The sequence below is a fragment of the Tursiops truncatus genome, chromosome 1 (genome assembly GCF_011762595.2).
Source record: "Tursiops truncatus isolate mTurTru1 chromosome 1, mTurTru1.mat.Y, whole genome shotgun sequence".
Classification (NCBI taxonomy): Eukaryota; Metazoa; Chordata; class Mammalia; order Artiodactyla; family Delphinidae; genus Tursiops; species Tursiops truncatus.
Genome location: NC_047034.1, coordinates 109,985,656 through 110,004,268, shown reverse-complemented (window position 1 = coordinate 110,004,268; position 18,613 = coordinate 109,985,656). Strand labels below are relative to the sequence as shown.

General features: G+C 39.7%; 2 protein-coding genes across 9 annotated transcripts in view; one reads left to right on the top strand and one right to left on the bottom strand.

Annotated features, from left to right (window-relative positions):
• Nucleotides 1-539: 539 nt before the first annotated feature.
• Nucleotides 540-8,141, bottom strand: GNG5 (G protein subunit gamma 5). Its single transcript, XM_004329906.4, has 3 exons — nt 7,948-8,141; nt 4,253-4,397; nt 540-778 (listed from the first exon to the last, which is right to left on the bottom strand). Exons 1-2 carry the CDS (start codon nt 8,026-8,028, stop codon nt 4,272-4,274), a joined length of 207 nt encoding a protein of 68 aa, XP_004329954.1. The 5' UTR covers nt 8,029-8,141; the 3' UTR covers nt 540-778; nt 4,253-4,271.
• A 126-nt stretch (nt 8,142-8,267) lies between these two features.
• SPATA1 (spermatogenesis associated 1) overlaps nt 8,268-18,613 on the top strand; it is a 93,355-nt gene continuing 83,009 nt past the window's right edge. For all 8 annotated transcript variants that reach the window (XR_012324029.1, XR_012324027.1, XR_012324031.1 and 5 more), the window contains exons 1-2: nt 8,268-8,388; nt 15,005-15,180. Coding sequence is in view for 1 of the 8 variants with exons in the window: in XM_073787963.1 (XP_073644064.1) it covers nt 15,145-15,180 (36 nt within the window). In the remaining 7 variants the exon portion in view is untranslated. The remainder of the gene's footprint in view (nt 8,389-15,004; nt 15,181-18,613) is intronic.

Genomic DNA, 18,613 nt, shown 5'->3' with positions numbered 1-18,613 from the left:
TCCTTAAGCCTTTCAAGAAGGGTAGAAATTTTTAAAGCAAAGTGTTTTGCCAAGGACTAAAAGCAAAAGTTGCAAATTATTGATGCTAATCTTTGGTTCCCTTTTCCTTGGTACTTCTTTACCTCATTACATTGTACTGTAGTGTACCTCGGGCTCTGAAATTTTTCTCTTCCATCTTGTAATGGAATTCTTATATATCTAGTCTTTACTATCCTTACTAGGAGAGCCATGTGTTATGAAGTAAATAACTTCTAGGTGTAATGGTAATACCCCACAAAGTAGTTCATTAGAAAACAAAGTTAACCCTGTAAATAACTCATCAATAGAAACTAGTATTATTAGCAGCCTCCTCCTGACCTTAAAAGAACAAATTTGCAACTTACCTTTAATTCTCTAACAGTCTTGCAAATGTATGGCATAAAGTTATGTGAGATGAGCTGCTGGAACAAACACTAAAAATTTTAACCCCTTAAAGATGATGGGGAAATTGTCATTTTGTTCTTAGGTGTTCAAAACAAATGAATATTATACATAGTATATTTAATACCAGTAATTAATCCAAAAACTTTTATACTAAGTATTTTATTGTATGCTGCCACCAGTGTATATAAAATAATTACCCTTGTGAAACAGAAATTCATGAATATTCAGAGAGGTAGACTGACAAAAGTAGAAGTTTGTATAGTATGGCACATGTTATAGAGACAGGCTTTTGTACAGGCTTCAGATTTAGCTTTCCTTTGAATATTCACCGGTTTATGAAAAGTGGTTTAAAAACCTGAAATGAAAAAACAAAAAAACCCAGTGAATTAGGGTAAAGTATCATAAGAACAATAGCTTTTTTTCTGAATAGCAGTACATCTTACATTACATTTAAGGTATTCATCTGAATGTCAGCTTATAAAATGCTTTCAATTAAACTAAGCCTGTTTAAAAAAGAAAAAAAAAAACAAACAGACATCACAGGGTTTCTAGGGAAAAAAATGAGAAACAGGATAGAAAATGCCTGTGGTGTAAAATGTAACTTTCTCTTAACCACTCTCAAGTATATATATATAACTTATGATTTATAACCACTCTCAAGTATATGTAACTTAGGGTTTAGAAATAAACAGACTTAAAGTTTGACTTGCCAATATCATTGCCAAAATACACTCTGGATCCGAATTTTTAAAGAGGTTAATATAAAAATCTCTGAAGTTGAGAAATATCTGAACACCTCTAGGAAATGAGCAATAGTATCGAGGAGAGCAAGATGCAATCCCTTCTATTTACCCACATAAACCTATATACAAAGAGAAATGTGTACATGGATATTGACTATAGTAATGGTTTAACAGCAGAGGACTGGAAGTAGCCTAAATGCAACTCAGTAAGCCAATGGATAAATAAACTAAGGTTCATACACATGACAGAATACTATACAGCAATTAAAACGACAAAACAATCTATGGATTAACACAAATCTCAAAAGTAATGCAGTAATAGCTGTTCCTTAAAAATAATACCTATGTTTTAAAACTATAAAACAATAAATATATATAAAAAGTAAAAACAGGGGCATAACAACTTCAGGTTTAGTCATCTATATGGAAAGGTAGGAAAAGTATCTTTTATTTCTTGAAAGTTGGGAACCCTAGCAGTCCAGTGGTTAGGACTTGGGGCTTTCACTGCCAAGGGCCAGGGTTCAATCCCTGATCTGGGAACTGAGATCCCACAAGCCACACAAAGCAACCAAAAAAAAAAAAAAAAAAGGTAAACCATTTAATTCAGGAGAGTAGACACCTGGTTTTTTATACTTAGTTAAAAATTTCTGTTACTTCATTACAAAAATGTTCAAGAAGCATAAACAAAATCAGTGTTGAAAAAAACAATGTGTAGCCTCAGTTAATCAATGCAAATTACAAAAATGAGATAGGCAGAAGAAAGTAGCAAAGAATCTGAGATCTGTTTGGCAAGGGCTCAGCAAAAAAGTACCCTTAAGCTCCAGGTGGAATAGCAAAGTTTAATTTGGCAGTTTTCAAGGTTATTACATTTTAAATGTCATTCCTTATTGTTACTTCTGGGAATTTATCTTAAAGAAATGGGTAAAGTATACAATGGGTACCAAGATCTTCACCTCAGTGTATCCTCAGATTTGGAAACCTCAATATTCGATGAAGTATAATTTAACTTATAGTACAACCACATTTACAAGGACTATTAAATGAGAGCACCGAATCCTAACCTCTAGACCACCAGGGAACTTACAAAGACTATTAAATGAAATAAGAAAATTCAAGTGTAGAAAAAAACTGTGCATACTATGATCACTATTTTTCAATGATTGTTTTTTTCTCTTAAAAGGAAGTATCTGTTAACAGTGGTTATTTCTAGGTATGTGGATCATGATAACTTCTATTTTAATACCTTGTACTATCTGTTGCTAAATTATCTATGCTTTTAAAAAAGTTATATAAATATATAGACTTAAATATAAGACTTAAATACAGACTCTTTGCATCCATGCCACTCAGTGTGCCTAGGACAACCAACATCAGCATAACATCCCAGACCTACTTTCAAGTTTGAGAAGAAATGCTTTTACATCCAAATATTCTTTTCCTAGCCAAAAGTGTTTCAAATCATAATATCCACAAAGCTAAGGGCTTATTATACTGCCAAAATTAACAGCCATTATTTTACTTTGAAATCTAGATTCTTATCCCAACCATATTTTAACCTTGAGCAACTCATTAAACACTTATCTGCAGACTCCTATGAAATGAAACTATTAACAGCCAATTAAGAAGCCGGGCTTAACAGTATTTTAAATGAAAATAAACACTTTGTGAAGAGAATACAAGAGGAACCGTAAAAATATGAAATTTCCCAAAACTGCCATGAAGAATTAATACTGCCAGGAGCAAACGACTTTTAACCTGTTAAATATGAAGGTGCTAGACTTAAAAAGAATTACTTCCCTTAAACTCAAAGGCGGGGTTTTTTTTTTTTCCCTGTGTTTCGAAAATCTTAACCAATTCAACCAATCATTGTATTTACTGGAAACATGTACTTATGCAAACTTCCTGGACACTCCCAAGTCTACAAAGTTTAATTAGGGAGGGCACAACTGTGTAACATGGTATTTTAGGAAGCAGCTTCCTGCACTTGGAGGAGTCAGAATGTCTGTAGATGGTGTGTGCCATACACAGTCTTTTTTTTTTGAAGCACTATTTAAGTTTGCTTCTCATAGGTCAATATGAGTAAATGCTCTGACAAAAGTCCTATGGATTTATGAAGGTAGTACCCTTGGATTACATTTTCAATTATCCACATCATGTTTTCTTGTCACATCTCTTTTGGATTGATATATGTTTTTGCATACACTGACATTTGTTCTGCAAGTTACACGTTAACATATAAAAGTATGCTTTAAACCAGCCCAAAATTTAGTTTCTTAATCCTCTGAAAACCAATCCACTGTCTGCCACCATGAACATATATACTTCATTTCTCTCATTTTATCTTTACCTAACAACAATAAAATTAAAACCTGTTGTTCCCCAGTCCAAATGCCAACACCATGTCAGCTTATTCGGCTATCTCTTCAGTTTCTCTTGCATTCACAACTCCCAATTATTTGCTATGCTGTTCTATTAGATAATCATTAATCCAAATCAGTTGATAGTACTTCAAAAGCCACCACCATGAACACTGCAGATTTTTTTTTAATGTCTATTTTTTTTTTTTTTAATAATGTGCTGTTATTTACTGATTTATCCTCTTTTTTTTTTTGGCCGCACAGCATGTGGGATCTTAGTTTCCAGACCAGGGATCAAACCCGTGCATTGGAAGCACGGAGTCTTAACCACTGGACCAGCCAGGGTAGTCCAATGTCTAAATATTTGCTAGATACACAAAAATCAAACTAAACTAGTATTTGGGGGCACCAGAATACACCATTAGGCCAATGCTATAAAAGGTAACATGACTTGTCACAGCAGTGAAATTTTCTAGTAACTCCTATATCCTCTTTATGGTTATTAAATCCTCTACTTAATCCTTTATGGTAAAATAGAAACAATTAGTCTTTATGACTACTAAATCAGCAAATTTCATCAATCCTCACAAAACAAAGACTGGAAACTCTAAGTGCCAAACAAAAGTGTATGGGATGATTTTGCTCAATTTATAAGTGCTGCAAAGAAAGAGACCTGACTAGTTATCCCTACTGTGTGGGGCTTTGTTGTTTTAATTTAAGGAAACTTACCTTGCAAAGATTCATTTTACTACAAAAAGGAACAGACTTTCTGAGGTCTGAAGGGATTTGTACTTGAAGATACTCCAGTCAGCAGGGGGTCATGTTGAGCATTCTGCAGACAGAATTGTTTCAAATCTGCAGCTGCCTGCGAAACCTGTATATAACAAAGGGTGGGGGAAGTGGGTGGAAGGTGTTGACAATGTTTTAATGAAGTTTTTCTCAAATCTTCAAAAATACCTGCCAATAAACACTTCTCTTAACTCAAAAAAGAAATATACTAATTGAAGCTCAACAGTCATATACTGAGCTTTTATACTTAAAACACTGCATGTAAATAAGTACGAACAGTACAATTCTGTTTATTTGTAAAGCACAGCACATCCTGCTAGTTTATTAATAAATAGGTTGTTCTAGTGTAACCTTGAGGGTACTCAACATCTTGTCTTTTATTAAAAGCAGTACACAGGATATTATAGGTTAAAAAGTGTTAAAATGCTAGTAAACTATCACTCTGTCTTGAAAGCAGTATGGGAAATGGGAAAATGCTACTCTGAGTGAAGATCATGTTCAAAATCTGAACCATTCAGTTTATTGTTTTGGTATATGTACCATCAGCTGTTTAATGCTACAAAACTGGACAGTGACAGTTTCTGCTCAGGGTCATGTGACTGAAAGGCTGATTAGCAAACTTCAGTTTATTTTAACAACTTTACCAAGCAGCCTGCCTTTATGAAACTGTGTATGCCTTAAATGTGATTTAATAATTTTCATATATGTATGCAAAGCCATTTAAACAGGACTTAGGAACTTCTGTGGCTTCATAGTTAAAATAACTTTATATCATGTATCACTTAAACATCTACTATTTGTATATATTCTGGTAAGGTGTGATACAGGACACCAAAACAATAAACTGAATAGTTCAGATATATAACATGAATGACTAAAGGATGCCTCAAATACATACAATATCCTAACTCTTGAATTGAGGTTTAAGAAGATGGAGAAGATAATCATTTATTTTATTGTTTTAACTTCCCTTAAGGAGGGTGAGAACAGGTGTCCAGTCTGGCTGGGTAATATTTAGCCTTTGAAAGGGAGCTTAGGGCATCACAAATGCTCTCTACAAAGAACTTCTGCACATGACAGCTGTACCCCAGACATTAACCTGATAAAAGGATCCATCATCATGAGATGAATCTAAACTCTTCTTGGAATCTAATTTATATGTTTGGCTTATATACCAATCCAGGGTAATGAGTTCCATGAATTTATTTAGCAACTGTGTGAGTAAACAGTTTATAAATTCCTGGTACCAAGTACTATAACAAATGGGTACCCTGCTCCCCTAAAAGGTGTAGCTACAGTGGGGGAATGGTGGTATAATTTTTCACTGTTGTATAACATGGTTTCATTCATTCACATTAACCAGCAGTAAAGAATGTGTTAATTATCTGCCTAAAGTGTAGGTAGGCGCCAGCTTAACTCCCTTTCACAAACTTCTCATCACCTCTATGTGCCAAATATAATTTTAGGGACTGAGAATATGTAAGAACAGCCAGATCCCTGCTGTTATGGAGGTAACAGTTCAGATGAAAAGAGACAAGGTGCTCTGCAGAAAAACAAGTGTTTTTTTAGATCAGGACCTAAGAGAAAGTGTCTTTGAGGAGGTGACATTTAAATTGAGATCTCAGTGACAAGAGATCAGCCAAGTGACCATCAGTGAGAAAATGATCAGTGACAATTCCAATCAGTGGGAAAATGGACACAAAGGCTTAAAACTCTAACAAGCTTCTAGCCCCTATGGCACTGTAATAATCACCATCCAGGAGGCTGAAACCCTATAATCCTGGCATAATAATCAGTGCCCTCTTTCAAAAGTGCCCTGGGTTAAGTGTATGGTTACTCAACAGTGGGAGAGTCTGTCAAGCATTTGTGATAGTTTCTATCAACTACTCAAACATAAAGGTTTTAAAAAGTAAAGCTGTGGTAATTCGAAAGTAAAATATCACTACAAAAGCATCTAGCATAGAGTCATAGGTAAAACAGAAGCAAAAATGAAATTGAACTAACCACATTTTGCAACATGTCTAATGAAAAGCTCATTTAAAGTCCCATGGTGTAATGCCTCCTCTCCTTGCTACACACAGCCCTGGCATCAGACAAACAGATTTCTAAATAATGATTCCGACGAAAACCCTCCTAAGAATAGGAGGAAGGCATCATGCTGGGGAGTTACTGGAGGGGCTAGAGTTTTCACGGTAAAGCGTGAGCCTGAGGACTTCAACTCATTTTCTTTGGAGATTAGGGCTAAATACCCCTACTTAACACTTTCTGCTTTCAACCAGCATTTTTCCCCTCCCCCCATTTTTTTCTTTCCCGGGCCACTCCAATCTATGATAAAGACACGCCTGAAATAAGATAGTGATTTCAAAGTTAAATCCAGCCAAGACTAACCATAAATCACTGGAATGAGTTAAGTATCTGGAGATTAGAGAAATGGATTCGAGACAGCAATGGAGTTTACAACACTTAAAGGACAGGAAGAGAGGAGAATCCCACCCCAAGACTGATGGGAATTTCCCTTCCCTCCCGAGATGACCACAACTGAGTAAACTAGGTCCCTGACATTTCTACTTAAGGAAATGGGTAAATAGGAGACCATCTTACTCCACAAAACATTTCAGGGGGAAGTAAAAACTAGCCTAATGAGTACAGAATCAAATCATCTTGGAAACTGGCTTTTTCTTTCAACAGAGTGCATGCTTTATACTCTTCTGTTTCTTTTTTAATTACAAGTGTTTCACACGTAAACTGACCCGCACCAGAAAGAAGCCAATCCACGCAGGATTTAAAAAATCAGGAAACTCGAAATAGCACTTCGAACATCAGGCTGTCATATCACCAGACACAAAAGGCTTTTTCCCCAAAGTAAATACCCCAGGACAAGATCAATGCTAAACAGATGCCAAAATAAATAAAACTGGTCCACCCTAATTACTTTTTCGGGTACGCGCGGACCAGTAGATATACCCAAAGTCACAACACAGCAAACGGTGCCAAACAGATACGAAATGCACGCTTTGTACGAGGCTGTACAGGGCACCAGTGGTAACCTTAGACATTGCGAACGTTTCCAAAACAGGCTTCTTTAAAGTTATGCAAGAATTCGTTTTCAAGTGTGTGTTCGGTGAATGAGAGGAGCTGGAAGTAAGACTCTACTACTAAAGGGAGTGGATTTGGGAAAGTTCTGAAATGCAAAGAAAAAATACTTCTAAATCAAAAGTCGGATAAAACCCCGTCGGGTGACAAAAAACAGAGGAGCTGGTCGAGAGGGCCGGGAAGGGTGCGGACTGCGCGCGGAGGAACAGCTGTTGGCGAGCACGGCCGCGGAGTCACTACGGAGGGAGGGAGACGGAGAGGAGGGCCGGAATGCGGAAAGCCGCTGTTCAAGCCAGGGCCAGCTCGCCTTGGAAAGTCTTGGGGCGGAAGGGCACACTAACCTGCCCCCCAAACCACAGCGCCGACCCGCGCCGCTACTTTTCTAAAGCTGGCCGCCGAGATCGCCGCCGCCGAGAGCGCGTCCTCCCTAGGGGTGGCGAGAGCCGGACGCGAGCCTCGCCCGCCGCGCCAGCTCGCCTGCCGGATTCCCCCCGCCACCTCCCCCGCCCTCCCCTCCCCCTCAGCCGCCCGCCCCCGCTCACCTTCACGCGGTTGAGCCCGGCCTCCAGCCGGAGTTGTTGAACCACTTTCTTCATAGCGGCGACGCTGGAGGAACCAGACATGGCGCACGCGATAGCTGGGCAGATCGGCAATCCGTCGGTGGATCGGTGGTGGGTCCGCAGGGCCAGACGGCGGGACGGCGTGGCGGCGGGTCTGCTGAGCGGGGGGCGGGGCTCGGAACTTTGTCTCTAAGTTTCCGGTTCTTTGCCCCGTGGCTCCACCCGCGGCGCGCATGCGCGCCCTTCTCCGCCTTCTGTTTCGGCTCCTCACTCGGACGGGAGCCCGAGCCTCAGGGGGGTGAGGGGAGAGCTGGGAGCGAGAAGGGGCGGAGCGGATGGTGGGCGCGGCAGCTGCGGGATGCTAACGCGACCAGACACCCATCCTCTCCGCTCTCCCTCTCTGGAGAGGATGATTTGGGAGAGGTAAGGAAAGAGCTTGTCGTTATCCTCCAAGACCCGAGGGGACCGGTGAGAGAAGTCAGATATTGAGGGACTTTGTAAAAGGCCTGGTGGCGGGACGACGAGGCGGTTCCTGTTTTCCTGACGGAGTTGGCGGCAGAGGTTGAGGGAAGGGAAGGGGAGAGCCTTACCGAGGCGTAAGAGCTAGAAATACGGGCTTGAGTCACTGGCACCCTGTCCCCTTAGAGACGCATCCCTGAGTGACCCAAGTTTGTCCAACGGGCGGCCCATCCGCAGCCCGCTTCCCCATCGTCGGACCCCAATAGGAGTAGATGCAAGGTTAGGGACCTCAACAGCAAAAAAAAAAAATTGACTCTTCTCTTTAGTGCTTAGCTATAAACATGAATTACCTATGTATCTCCTCAGCCGGCATCTCACTACTGGTTCAATCAGTCATTCTCTCTAGTCTTTATCTCTTTTTCTGTTGTGGTTTACAAATAATTACAGCTTTCTCATGACATGGGCTTGCTTCATGGATATGATACTGCTTCATGACTTCCCTTTATACATTCATTTTGCTTCAGTATCTACTAACTACATACTTGAATCTTGAGTTCTTCTCCCAATTTTAATTCCTAAGGGCTCATCTATACATGCCAGGCCACTTTGTCTCTGGCCAGCCAGGATTTGGTCTTTAGTATTGATACAGTCAGTAATAACAAAGGGAATTGTAGCTCAAAACACGGCTTGTTTGCTGTTCCTTTAGAAGGAATACTATAGGGGGGCAGTTTAATTTAGGATAATAGTAAAGCAGGTCTTGATTGCTCTATCTTGAGTTCACTTAATGAAAAATTTGTTCTGAGTTAGAATATCAAGTTTTTAATGCATCCAGAAAAATTGAAAGTTGCAGTCTCCCAGTTGGCATACTAGTTAATGAATGCCAGTATGCTGTATTTAATATAGATTATTACCATTAATTCTTATCTAATAAAGAAGTTGAGTTGTGCTTTGTTAGGTTCATAATTGAGACTAATAGTAGTACAATGTCAGAAAGAGCCTTTGGATAGATACAGAAATAGAAATATTTAATGTTTCCTTAAAGTACTAATGTATTTAAAATAGCGTTTGAGATGGTTAAAATGACAAATCACATTTTGTTTTAATTGTTGTAAAAAATTTATATAGGAAGTAATATGTGGAAATAATTTGATTTGAAAGATTGTGTGTCCCAGAATATAATCTTTTAATTTTGATACCATTAGAACAATTAGTGGAGTCTGATAGGATTTCATAGAGACATAATCAGTACTAGATCACAGGAATTTTAAGTTCTGTCAGATTTAAATCACTATCTTAACATAAAGCAAAGCTTTGGAATTTTTTTTTTTTTTTTTTAAGAGAAAGAAGCACACTCCATAGACAGTGTGGGCCATCTCAGAAGGTGAAAGGCACCAGGGTATGGGGGTTGTCAGTTTTTATAGGGGTGGGTAATTTCGTAGGCTAATGAGTGGGAGGAGTATTCTAGCTGTTTTGGGGGAGGGGTGAGGATTTCCAGGAATTGAGCCACGGCCCACTTTTTTTTTTTTTTTTTTTTTTTTTTGCGGTACGCGGGCCTCTCTCTGTTGTGGCCTCTCCCATTGTGGAGCACAGGCTCCGGATGCACAGGCTCAGTGGCCATGGCGCACGGGCCCAGCCACTCCGCGGCATGTGGGATCTTCCCGGACTGGGGCACGAACCCGTGTCCCCTGCATCGGCAGGCGGACTCTCAACCACTGCACCACCAGGGAAGCCCTGGCCCACTTTTTGACCTTTATGGTCAGCCTAGGAACTGTCATGGCGCCTGTGGGTGTGTCATTTAGCTTCCTGATGTGTTACAGTGGAAGTCAACTCATCCACCATCTTGGACCTATTTGGTTCTAATGAGTTTATGTTGTATCCTCCAGCTATGTCATTCTTTTTAAACGTTGTGCCCTGCCCCCTTCCTGTCTCATTCCCCGCTCAGAGATTTCACTCCCATAATCTTATGGGAAGCAGAGGGGTGATGGTCTTTCTGTAACTGCTTCAGGGCTGAGTAGAGGTGTCAACCCTGCCTGTCAGGGAGTAAAAATCTCTGGATGCCTGATCTAGAGACCCCAGGGGGCAGGACAGCTTCTTGTTTTGAGTTGGTGTGGACTGGAATCCTTGCATAGTCATCTTATGTGGGACTATTGTAACTACTTCTGTAGCCTTCCTGTGAATTTTCTTTTGTTTTTGAATTTTATTTTATTTTTTCATACAGCAGGTTCTTATTAGTCATCCATTTTATACACATCAGTGTATATATGTCAATCCCAATCTCCCAATTCATCACACCCCCGCACCCTCTGCCGCTTTCCCCCTTTGGTGTCCATACGTTTGTTCTCTACATCTGTGTCTCAATTTCTGCCCTGCAAACCGGTTCCTCTGTACCGTTTTTCTAGGTTCCACATATATGCGTTAATACACAGTATTTGTTTTTCTCCTTCTGACTTACTTCACTCTGTATGACAGTCTCTAGATTCATCCACGTCTCTACAAATGACCCAATCTTCTTCTTTTTTTTTTGCGGTACGCGGGCCTCTCACTGTTGTGGCCTCTCCCGTTGCAGAGCACAGGCTCTGGACACGCAAGCTCAGCGGCCATGGCTCACGGGACCAGCCGCTCCGCGGCATGTGGGATCTTCCCGGACCGGGGCACGAACCCGTGTCCCCTGCAATGGCAGGTGGACTCTCAACCACTGCGCCACCAGGGAAGCCCGACCCAATCTTCTTGAAGAGGAAGCACTTTTGTAACAGCATCAGAGTACAAGGATAACTGTCTATAAATGACAAGACTTAAAAGGCATGGTTAAACATCTTATTACAGTGTAATCCATAAAGAAGTGACAGACAACATTTTAAGATGACAGCTAGAACTATAGCATTAGACCAGGACATATCCAAATTCCAGAAACTATATAATTTTTAGAATGTCTTGTGTTAATATCATTCATCTATACAGTATATCTTAAGTAAGTTAATCGCTCGTGTGATAATGCTCTCTATGTAATTTAACATACCAAATAATACTGGTTAAATATTTCTCTCTGAGATGCCTCAGGGGCCCTCCAAAACATCCCAAAGTTAGCTGAAAGTCAAAAGAACTTTGATTAAAATTTGATATTTGGGAAGTTTCTCAAAAAGTTTCAACACTTGATCAAATAAGGTCATTGGTCACTGTGAGACAATACTTATTTGTTAACCAAAGTTACAAGAGATCTCAAAAGCAAATACAGATCACTTAAAGGCAAAGAAACTCACACAATATGTTATCAGAAACGGCATTCCAGGGACTTCCCTGGTGGCACAGTGGTTAAGAATCCGTCTGCCAATGCAGGGGACACGAATTTGAGCCCTGGTCCGGGAAGATCCCACATGCCGCGGAGCAACTAAGCTCATGCACCACAACTACTGAGCCTGTGCTCTAGAGCCCACGAGCCACAACTACTGAGTCCACACACCACAACTACTAAAGCCCACGTGCCCAGAGCCCGTGCTCCGCAACAAGAGAAGCCACCGCAATGAGAAGCCCGCGCACCGCAACAAAGACTAGACCCTGCTCGCTGCAACTAGAGAAAGCCCGCAGGCAGCAACGAAGACCCGATGCAGCCGAAAATAAGTACATAAAATAAATAAATTTATTAAAAGAAACAGTATTCCAAGAAAACCTTGTTCTTGGGACTTCCCTGGTGGCTCAGTGGTTGAGAATCCTCCTGCCAACGCAGGGGACATGGGTCTAATTCCCTGGTCTGGGAAGATCCCATGTGCCACGGAACAACTAAGCCACAACTACTGAGCCTGTGTACCTAGAGCCCATGCTCTGCAGCAAGCGAAGCCCGTGCACCACAACAAAAAGTAGCCGCGGCTCAATGCAACTAGAGAAAGCCCACGTGCAGCAATGAAGACCCAATGCAACCCAAAATAAATAAATAAGTAAATAAATAACTTTTTTTTTTTAAAAAAAAGGAAAACCTTGTTCTCTTAACGGAAAGAGAAACCAAATCCAAGACTTAGCTTACTCCCAACAAAATCCATTTACCCACCTAAATTCAATCCAATCTTAGAAAATCCTGATCATGCGTAACTCTTCAGTATTTTTTCATCCTCACGCCTTCTTTTTTTTTTTTTAATTTATTTTATTTATTTTTGCTGTGTTGGGTCTTCGTTTCTGTGCGAGGGCTTTCTCTAGTTGTGGCAAGCGGGGGCCACTCTTCACCGCGGTGTGCGGGCCTCTCACTATCGCGGCCTCTCTTGTTGCGGAGCACAGGCTCCAGACGCGCAGGCTCATTAGTTGTGGCTCTCGGGCCTAGTTGCTCTGCGGCATGTGGGATCCTCCCAGACCAGGGCTCGAACCCGTGTCCCCTGCATTAGCAGGCAGATTCTCAACCACTGTGCCACCAGGGAAGCCCCCTCACGCCTTCTTTTACTGAAGACACATATCTAACTTTGCTTAAAAATCTTTCCACATTGGGTTACTTTTCTTACTGACAAATTTGCAATAGATATAAATAAATATCTAAATAAAGTCTAGTAAACCTAAGTACAACAGAAATATTGTACAATATTATACTTAACATTGATGACTCTAAAGACGTGTCTATATTAATGAAGCCAACAAGCTTAAGCCACCTTCAATACCAGATATCAGTTTAGTACTGAATATTTTCCAGTACTACTGGGGCTACTCTTTGTTGCAGTGCGTGGGCTTCTCATTGCGGTGGCTTTTCTTGTTGCAGAGCATGGGCTCTAGGCACGCGGGCTTCAGTAGTTGAGGCACGCCGGCTTCAGTAGTTGAGGCGCATGGGCTTAGTTGCTCCTTGGCATGTAGGATCTTCACAGACCAGGGCTCAAACTTGTGTTCCCTGCATTGGCTGACGGATTCATAACCACTGCGCCACCAGGTAAAATTCATTCTGGCCAGATTATTTTCTATTTCTGCGCTAATTTCCTTTAAGTCAGTGAAATGGAGCTCTTTTACTAATTACTTTTTGGCAATACCATACATCTAAGACACACATAGATACGTACGAACACACAAACACAGAGACCTCATTGTTCCCATTCCAGAATTTCAGCCATGAGCCAGGTACAGCAATGTAAAACCCATCAGTCTGCAAAAGAGGTTGGATTAAAATTGGGTTTCTGGCAGATGTAATAAATCAAGCTCACTTGTCTAGATGGCTAAACCCTTGTTAATAATATTTGTGGGAAAGATGCTTAAGATTTTTATTTGTCCTTGACAAGTTCCAATTTACCCCCTTTTTCAAAATCTGCATTTTAAAAAGATGGCAGAGATTAGGGTTCCTGGAGAAAACCAGGTCAGATATTTGCATCTCAAAGGCACAGGCAAGTTCCTCCTAGGATGACTGTTTCCCCTTTAATACTTACAAGTCTCCTAAGATAAATAGGGAAGCTTTTGGGAGTGATAAAAGGATTGGTGGGCTTTGGATTATTTTTGGAGCCATACCTCTGATTCTGTAGAGACCAGATTTGTAAAACAAGGATAGTTTTGGTTTTTTTTTTTCTTTTTTTAAATAATTGGGTGGCTACCTCAATGATACTGAAAGACCGATATACCTATTAACCTATGTTGGAATGTTTTACTTTCCTTATTTAGCTTAGGGGAGAACGCCTCCCCCAAAATTTCTGTGAGGTACGGTTAGCTTAGACCAGTGGCTTCCCATTTTGGTACGCTAGTTACAACACTTTTGGGAATCCTCCCTAGGTTTAAGAATTTTTTTAATTATAGCCCTCAGTCAGGCCTTTGATCGGAGGAGGCTTGCCTACAGCCTCATGTGATCTCATATTTAAAGGTAGCCACACAATTTTCTTTTTTTTCTCCATTCCATTCCTATCCTGCAGCCACCCTCAGCTTGAATTTTAAGTTTTGTCAGATTTAAATCACTATCTTAATATAAAGCAAAGCTTTGGAATCTTGAAAAAACTTCTCTACTATTGGTATTATAGTATATCCCTAAGGATTGTCCCACTTTGATAATTCTTTTTTAGAGTAATAATTCTGCTACCTTATTTTTTAACTTTTATTATATATTTATATACTTTAAATTTTGTTGTGTATTCTTGTAAACTGTCATACATTTTCTGAGGGAAAACACAAGAAATAATACACAAACATAGGTACACAAACCTGATATACTTAAAGACTGATATTTTCATCTGGAATAATTGTTCACATTTATTATTATTGAGGTATCCAAGGCCAGGAAGAAATGTAAAGGGTAAAACAATTTTCATCATTTTACAGCATTTGTATAAGTTTAATCTTTCTACTTCCAAAAGTATATTTCTACTTTGTGTAAAACACTATATGTATTTAACCTTAATTTTTGACCAAGAGAAAATGAATTGTTTAGAATAGTAAAAAATGTTCTAGTCACAAGTCTATTATAATTTACCACTTTACTTAGTTGTACGGGATATATGTTCATTTCATTGCAGTTACCAGCCCTACTTACTAGTAGTATATCTTTTTGAATTATTATAATAAGATTGTATACTTATCAAGTTTTCATTTTGAGTCTAAAGCCTTTTGTGTTTTTCTGTTTATTTTTTGAATGAATCAGAGACAGAAATGAGTGGAATGCTATCTTAAACAAGCCAAAAATCTGTTATAACCTTTATTAAATACTACTTCAATGAAGAAAGATTTAAAAAACCCTACAAAATTCCAACTGATAATTACCCCATTCAGACGTTGGTGAATATGTCCCTCAGTCCAAGTCGACCTTCCTCATCAGAGGTAAGAAAATCTTTTTTACACTAAAATATAAGAAAAACCTGCTTATCATTGGTTTTGAAAAGTTTTGATAAAGCAAAAATATGGATTATATAAAGTATTAGATACCAACACCACTGTGAACCCAACTTTGTGTATCCCAGTACTTGATTACAGTTCCTGTATCTCTAAGGACCCCAATTATACTGGGACCTCCAATGCATTGATCCTATCACCTTTTTTTGTTTGTTTGTTTGTTTATTCCTCTTCTCAGGATGCCTTCCATGGCTGGCTTAAATATCACGGAGCACTCTTTTGGGGTTTTTTTGGAATTTTTGAATTTTATTTTATTTTTTTATACAGCAGGTTCTTATTAGTTATCTATTTTATACATATTAGTGTATACATGTCAATCCCAATCTCCCAGTTCATCCCACCCCCACCTCCACCCCCCGCCACTTTCCCCCTTTGGTGTCCATACGTTTGTTCTCTACATCTTTGTCTCTATTTCTGCCCTGCAAATTCATGGAGCATTCTTTTTTTTTTTTTTTTTTTTTTTTTTTTTGCAGTACGCGGGCCTCTCACTGTTGTGGCCTCCCCCATTGCGGAGCACAGGCTCTGGACGCGCAGGCTCAGCGGCCATGGCTCACGAGCCCAGCCGCTCCGCGGCATGTGGGATCCTCCCGGAACGGGGCACGAACCCGTGTCCCCTGCATTGGCAGGCGGACTCTCAACCACTGCGCCACCAGGGAAGCCCCATGGAGCATTCTTGATCACTCTCTTGCACATACTTTTGACTCCTTGCCCTCTCTCATTTCACTGTAGTCCTTGACAAAACAAAAACCCTGCTTAATCTTCTTCACCTATTCTTCATATATACCTACAGTGGAACATGGCTGGAGGAAAATATACCAGCATAGGACTATTCTCATTTTAAATTAATGACCATGAATCTCAAGTGGAACTTTTTGCTAGTAGGCAATAAGACTATCTCCCACTCACTCATTCACTCTTCCACTATTCTAGATAACTATTTCATACCTTCTCAAACCCCCAATACCTTCTTCTCATTTTCACTTTAAATCAACTCCAGTCAAGCTTTCACTCTACTATTCCACTAAAACTGCTGTTAAATTCACCTTTACATTACTAAATCTATTGCTTAATTCTTATTCCATATATGCTTGATCTGTGTGTGCACAGTAGTTGACACTGTTGATCACTCTGTCTTCCTTGACATAATTCCTTCACTTAGCTTTTAGCATACACATTATCTTGGTTTTTCTTCTACATTCCTTGTTATTCATTTTCAGTCTTCTTTTTTGTGTCTTTTTCTTCTTCCTGTTCTCTTGATATTGGGGAATTTCAGGGGTCAGCTCTTTGCTCTCTTCTCTGTTTGCACTCATTGTGATCTCATCCAGTCTAGTAGCTTTTTTTGGGGGGGGGGATTATTTCACTTTATTGTACCTTTAGTTCTTTTTTTTTTTCATTTTAACATCTTTATTGGAGTATAATTGCTTTACAATGGTATGTTAGTTTCAGCTTCACAACAAAATGAGTCAGTTATATATATACATATGTTCCCATATCTCTTCCCACTTGCGTCTCCCTCCCTCCCACCCTCCCTATCCCACCCCTCCAGGCGGTCACAAAGCACCGAGCTGATCTCCCTGTGCTATGCGGCTGCTTCCCACTAGCTATCTACCTTACATTTGGTAGTGTATATATGTCCATGCCTCTCTCTCGCTTTGTCACAGTTTACCCTACCCCCTCCCCATATCCTCAAGTCCATTCTCTAGAAGGTCTGTGTCTTTATTCCTGTTTCACCCCTAGGTTCTTCATGACATTTTTTTTCTTAAATTCCATATATATGTGTTAGCATACGGTATTTGTCTCTCTCTTTCTGACTTACTTCACTCTGTATGACAGACTCAAGGTCTATCCACCTCATTACAAATAGCTCAATTTCGTTTCTTTTTATGGCTGAGTAATATTCCATTGTATATATGTGCCACATCTTCTTTATCTGTTCATCCGATGATGGACACTCAGGTTGTTTCCATCTCCGGGCTATTGTAAATAGAGCTGCAATGAACATTTTGGTACATGACTCTTTTTGAATTATGGTTTTCTCAGGGTATATGCCCAGTAGTGGGATTGCTGGGTAATATGGTAGTTCTATTTGTAGTTTTTTTAAGGAACCTCCATACTCTTCTCCACAGTGGCTGTATCAATTTACATTCCCATCAACAGTGTAAGAGGGTTCCCTTTTCTCCACACCCTCTCCAGCATTTATTGTTTGTAGATTTTTTGATGATGGCCATTCTGACTGGTGTGAGATGATATCTCATTGTAGTTTTGATTTGCATTTCTCTAATGATTAGTGATGTTGAGCATTCTTTCATGCGTTTGTTGGCAGTCTGTATATCTTCTTTGGAGAAATGGCTATTTAGGTCTTCTGCCCATTTTTGGATTGGGTTGTTTGTTTTTTTGTTATTAAGCTGCATGAGCTGCTTATAAATTTTGGAGATTAATCCTTTGTCAGTTGCTTCATTTGCAAATATTTTCTCCCATTCTGAGGGTTGTCTTTTGGTCTTCTTTATGGTTTCCTTTGCTGCGCAAAAGCTTTGAAATTTCATTAGGTCCCATTTGTTTATTTTTGTTTTTATTTCCATTTCTCTAGGAGGTGGGTCAAAAAGGACTTTGCTGTGATTTATGTCATAGAGTGTTCTGCCGATGTTTTCCTCTAAGAGTTTGATAGTTTCTGGCCTTACATTTAGGTCTTTAATCCACCTTGAGCTTATCTTTGTGCATGGTGTTAGGGAGTGATCCAATCTCATACTTCTACATGTAGCTGTCCAGTTTTCCCAGCACCACTTATTGAAGAGGCTGTCCTTTCTCCACTGTACATACCTGCCTCCTTTATCAAAGATAAGGGGACCATGTGTGTGTGGGTTTATCTCTGGGCTTTCTATCCTGTTCCATTGATCTATATTTCTGTTTTTGTGCCAGTACCATACTGTCTTGATTACTGTAGCTTTGTAGTATAGTCTGAAGTCAGGAAGCCTGATTCCTCCAGCTCTGTTTTTCGTTCTCAAGATTGCTTTGTCTATTCGGGGTCTTTTGTGTTTCCATACAAATGTGAAATTTTTTGTTCTAGTTCTGTGAAAAATGCCAGTGGTAGTTTGATAGGGATTGCATTGAATCTGTAGGTTGCTTTGGGTAGTAGAGTCATTTTCACAATGTTGATCCTTCCAATCCAAGAACATGGTATATCTCTCCATCTATTTGTATCATCTTTAATTTCTTTCATCTGTGTCTTATAATTTTCTACATACAGGTCTTTTGTCTCTTTAGGTAGGTTTATTCCTAGATATTTTTTTCTTTTTGTTGCAATGATAAATGGGACTGTTTTCTTGATTTCACTTTCAGATTTTTCATCCTTAGTGTATCGGAA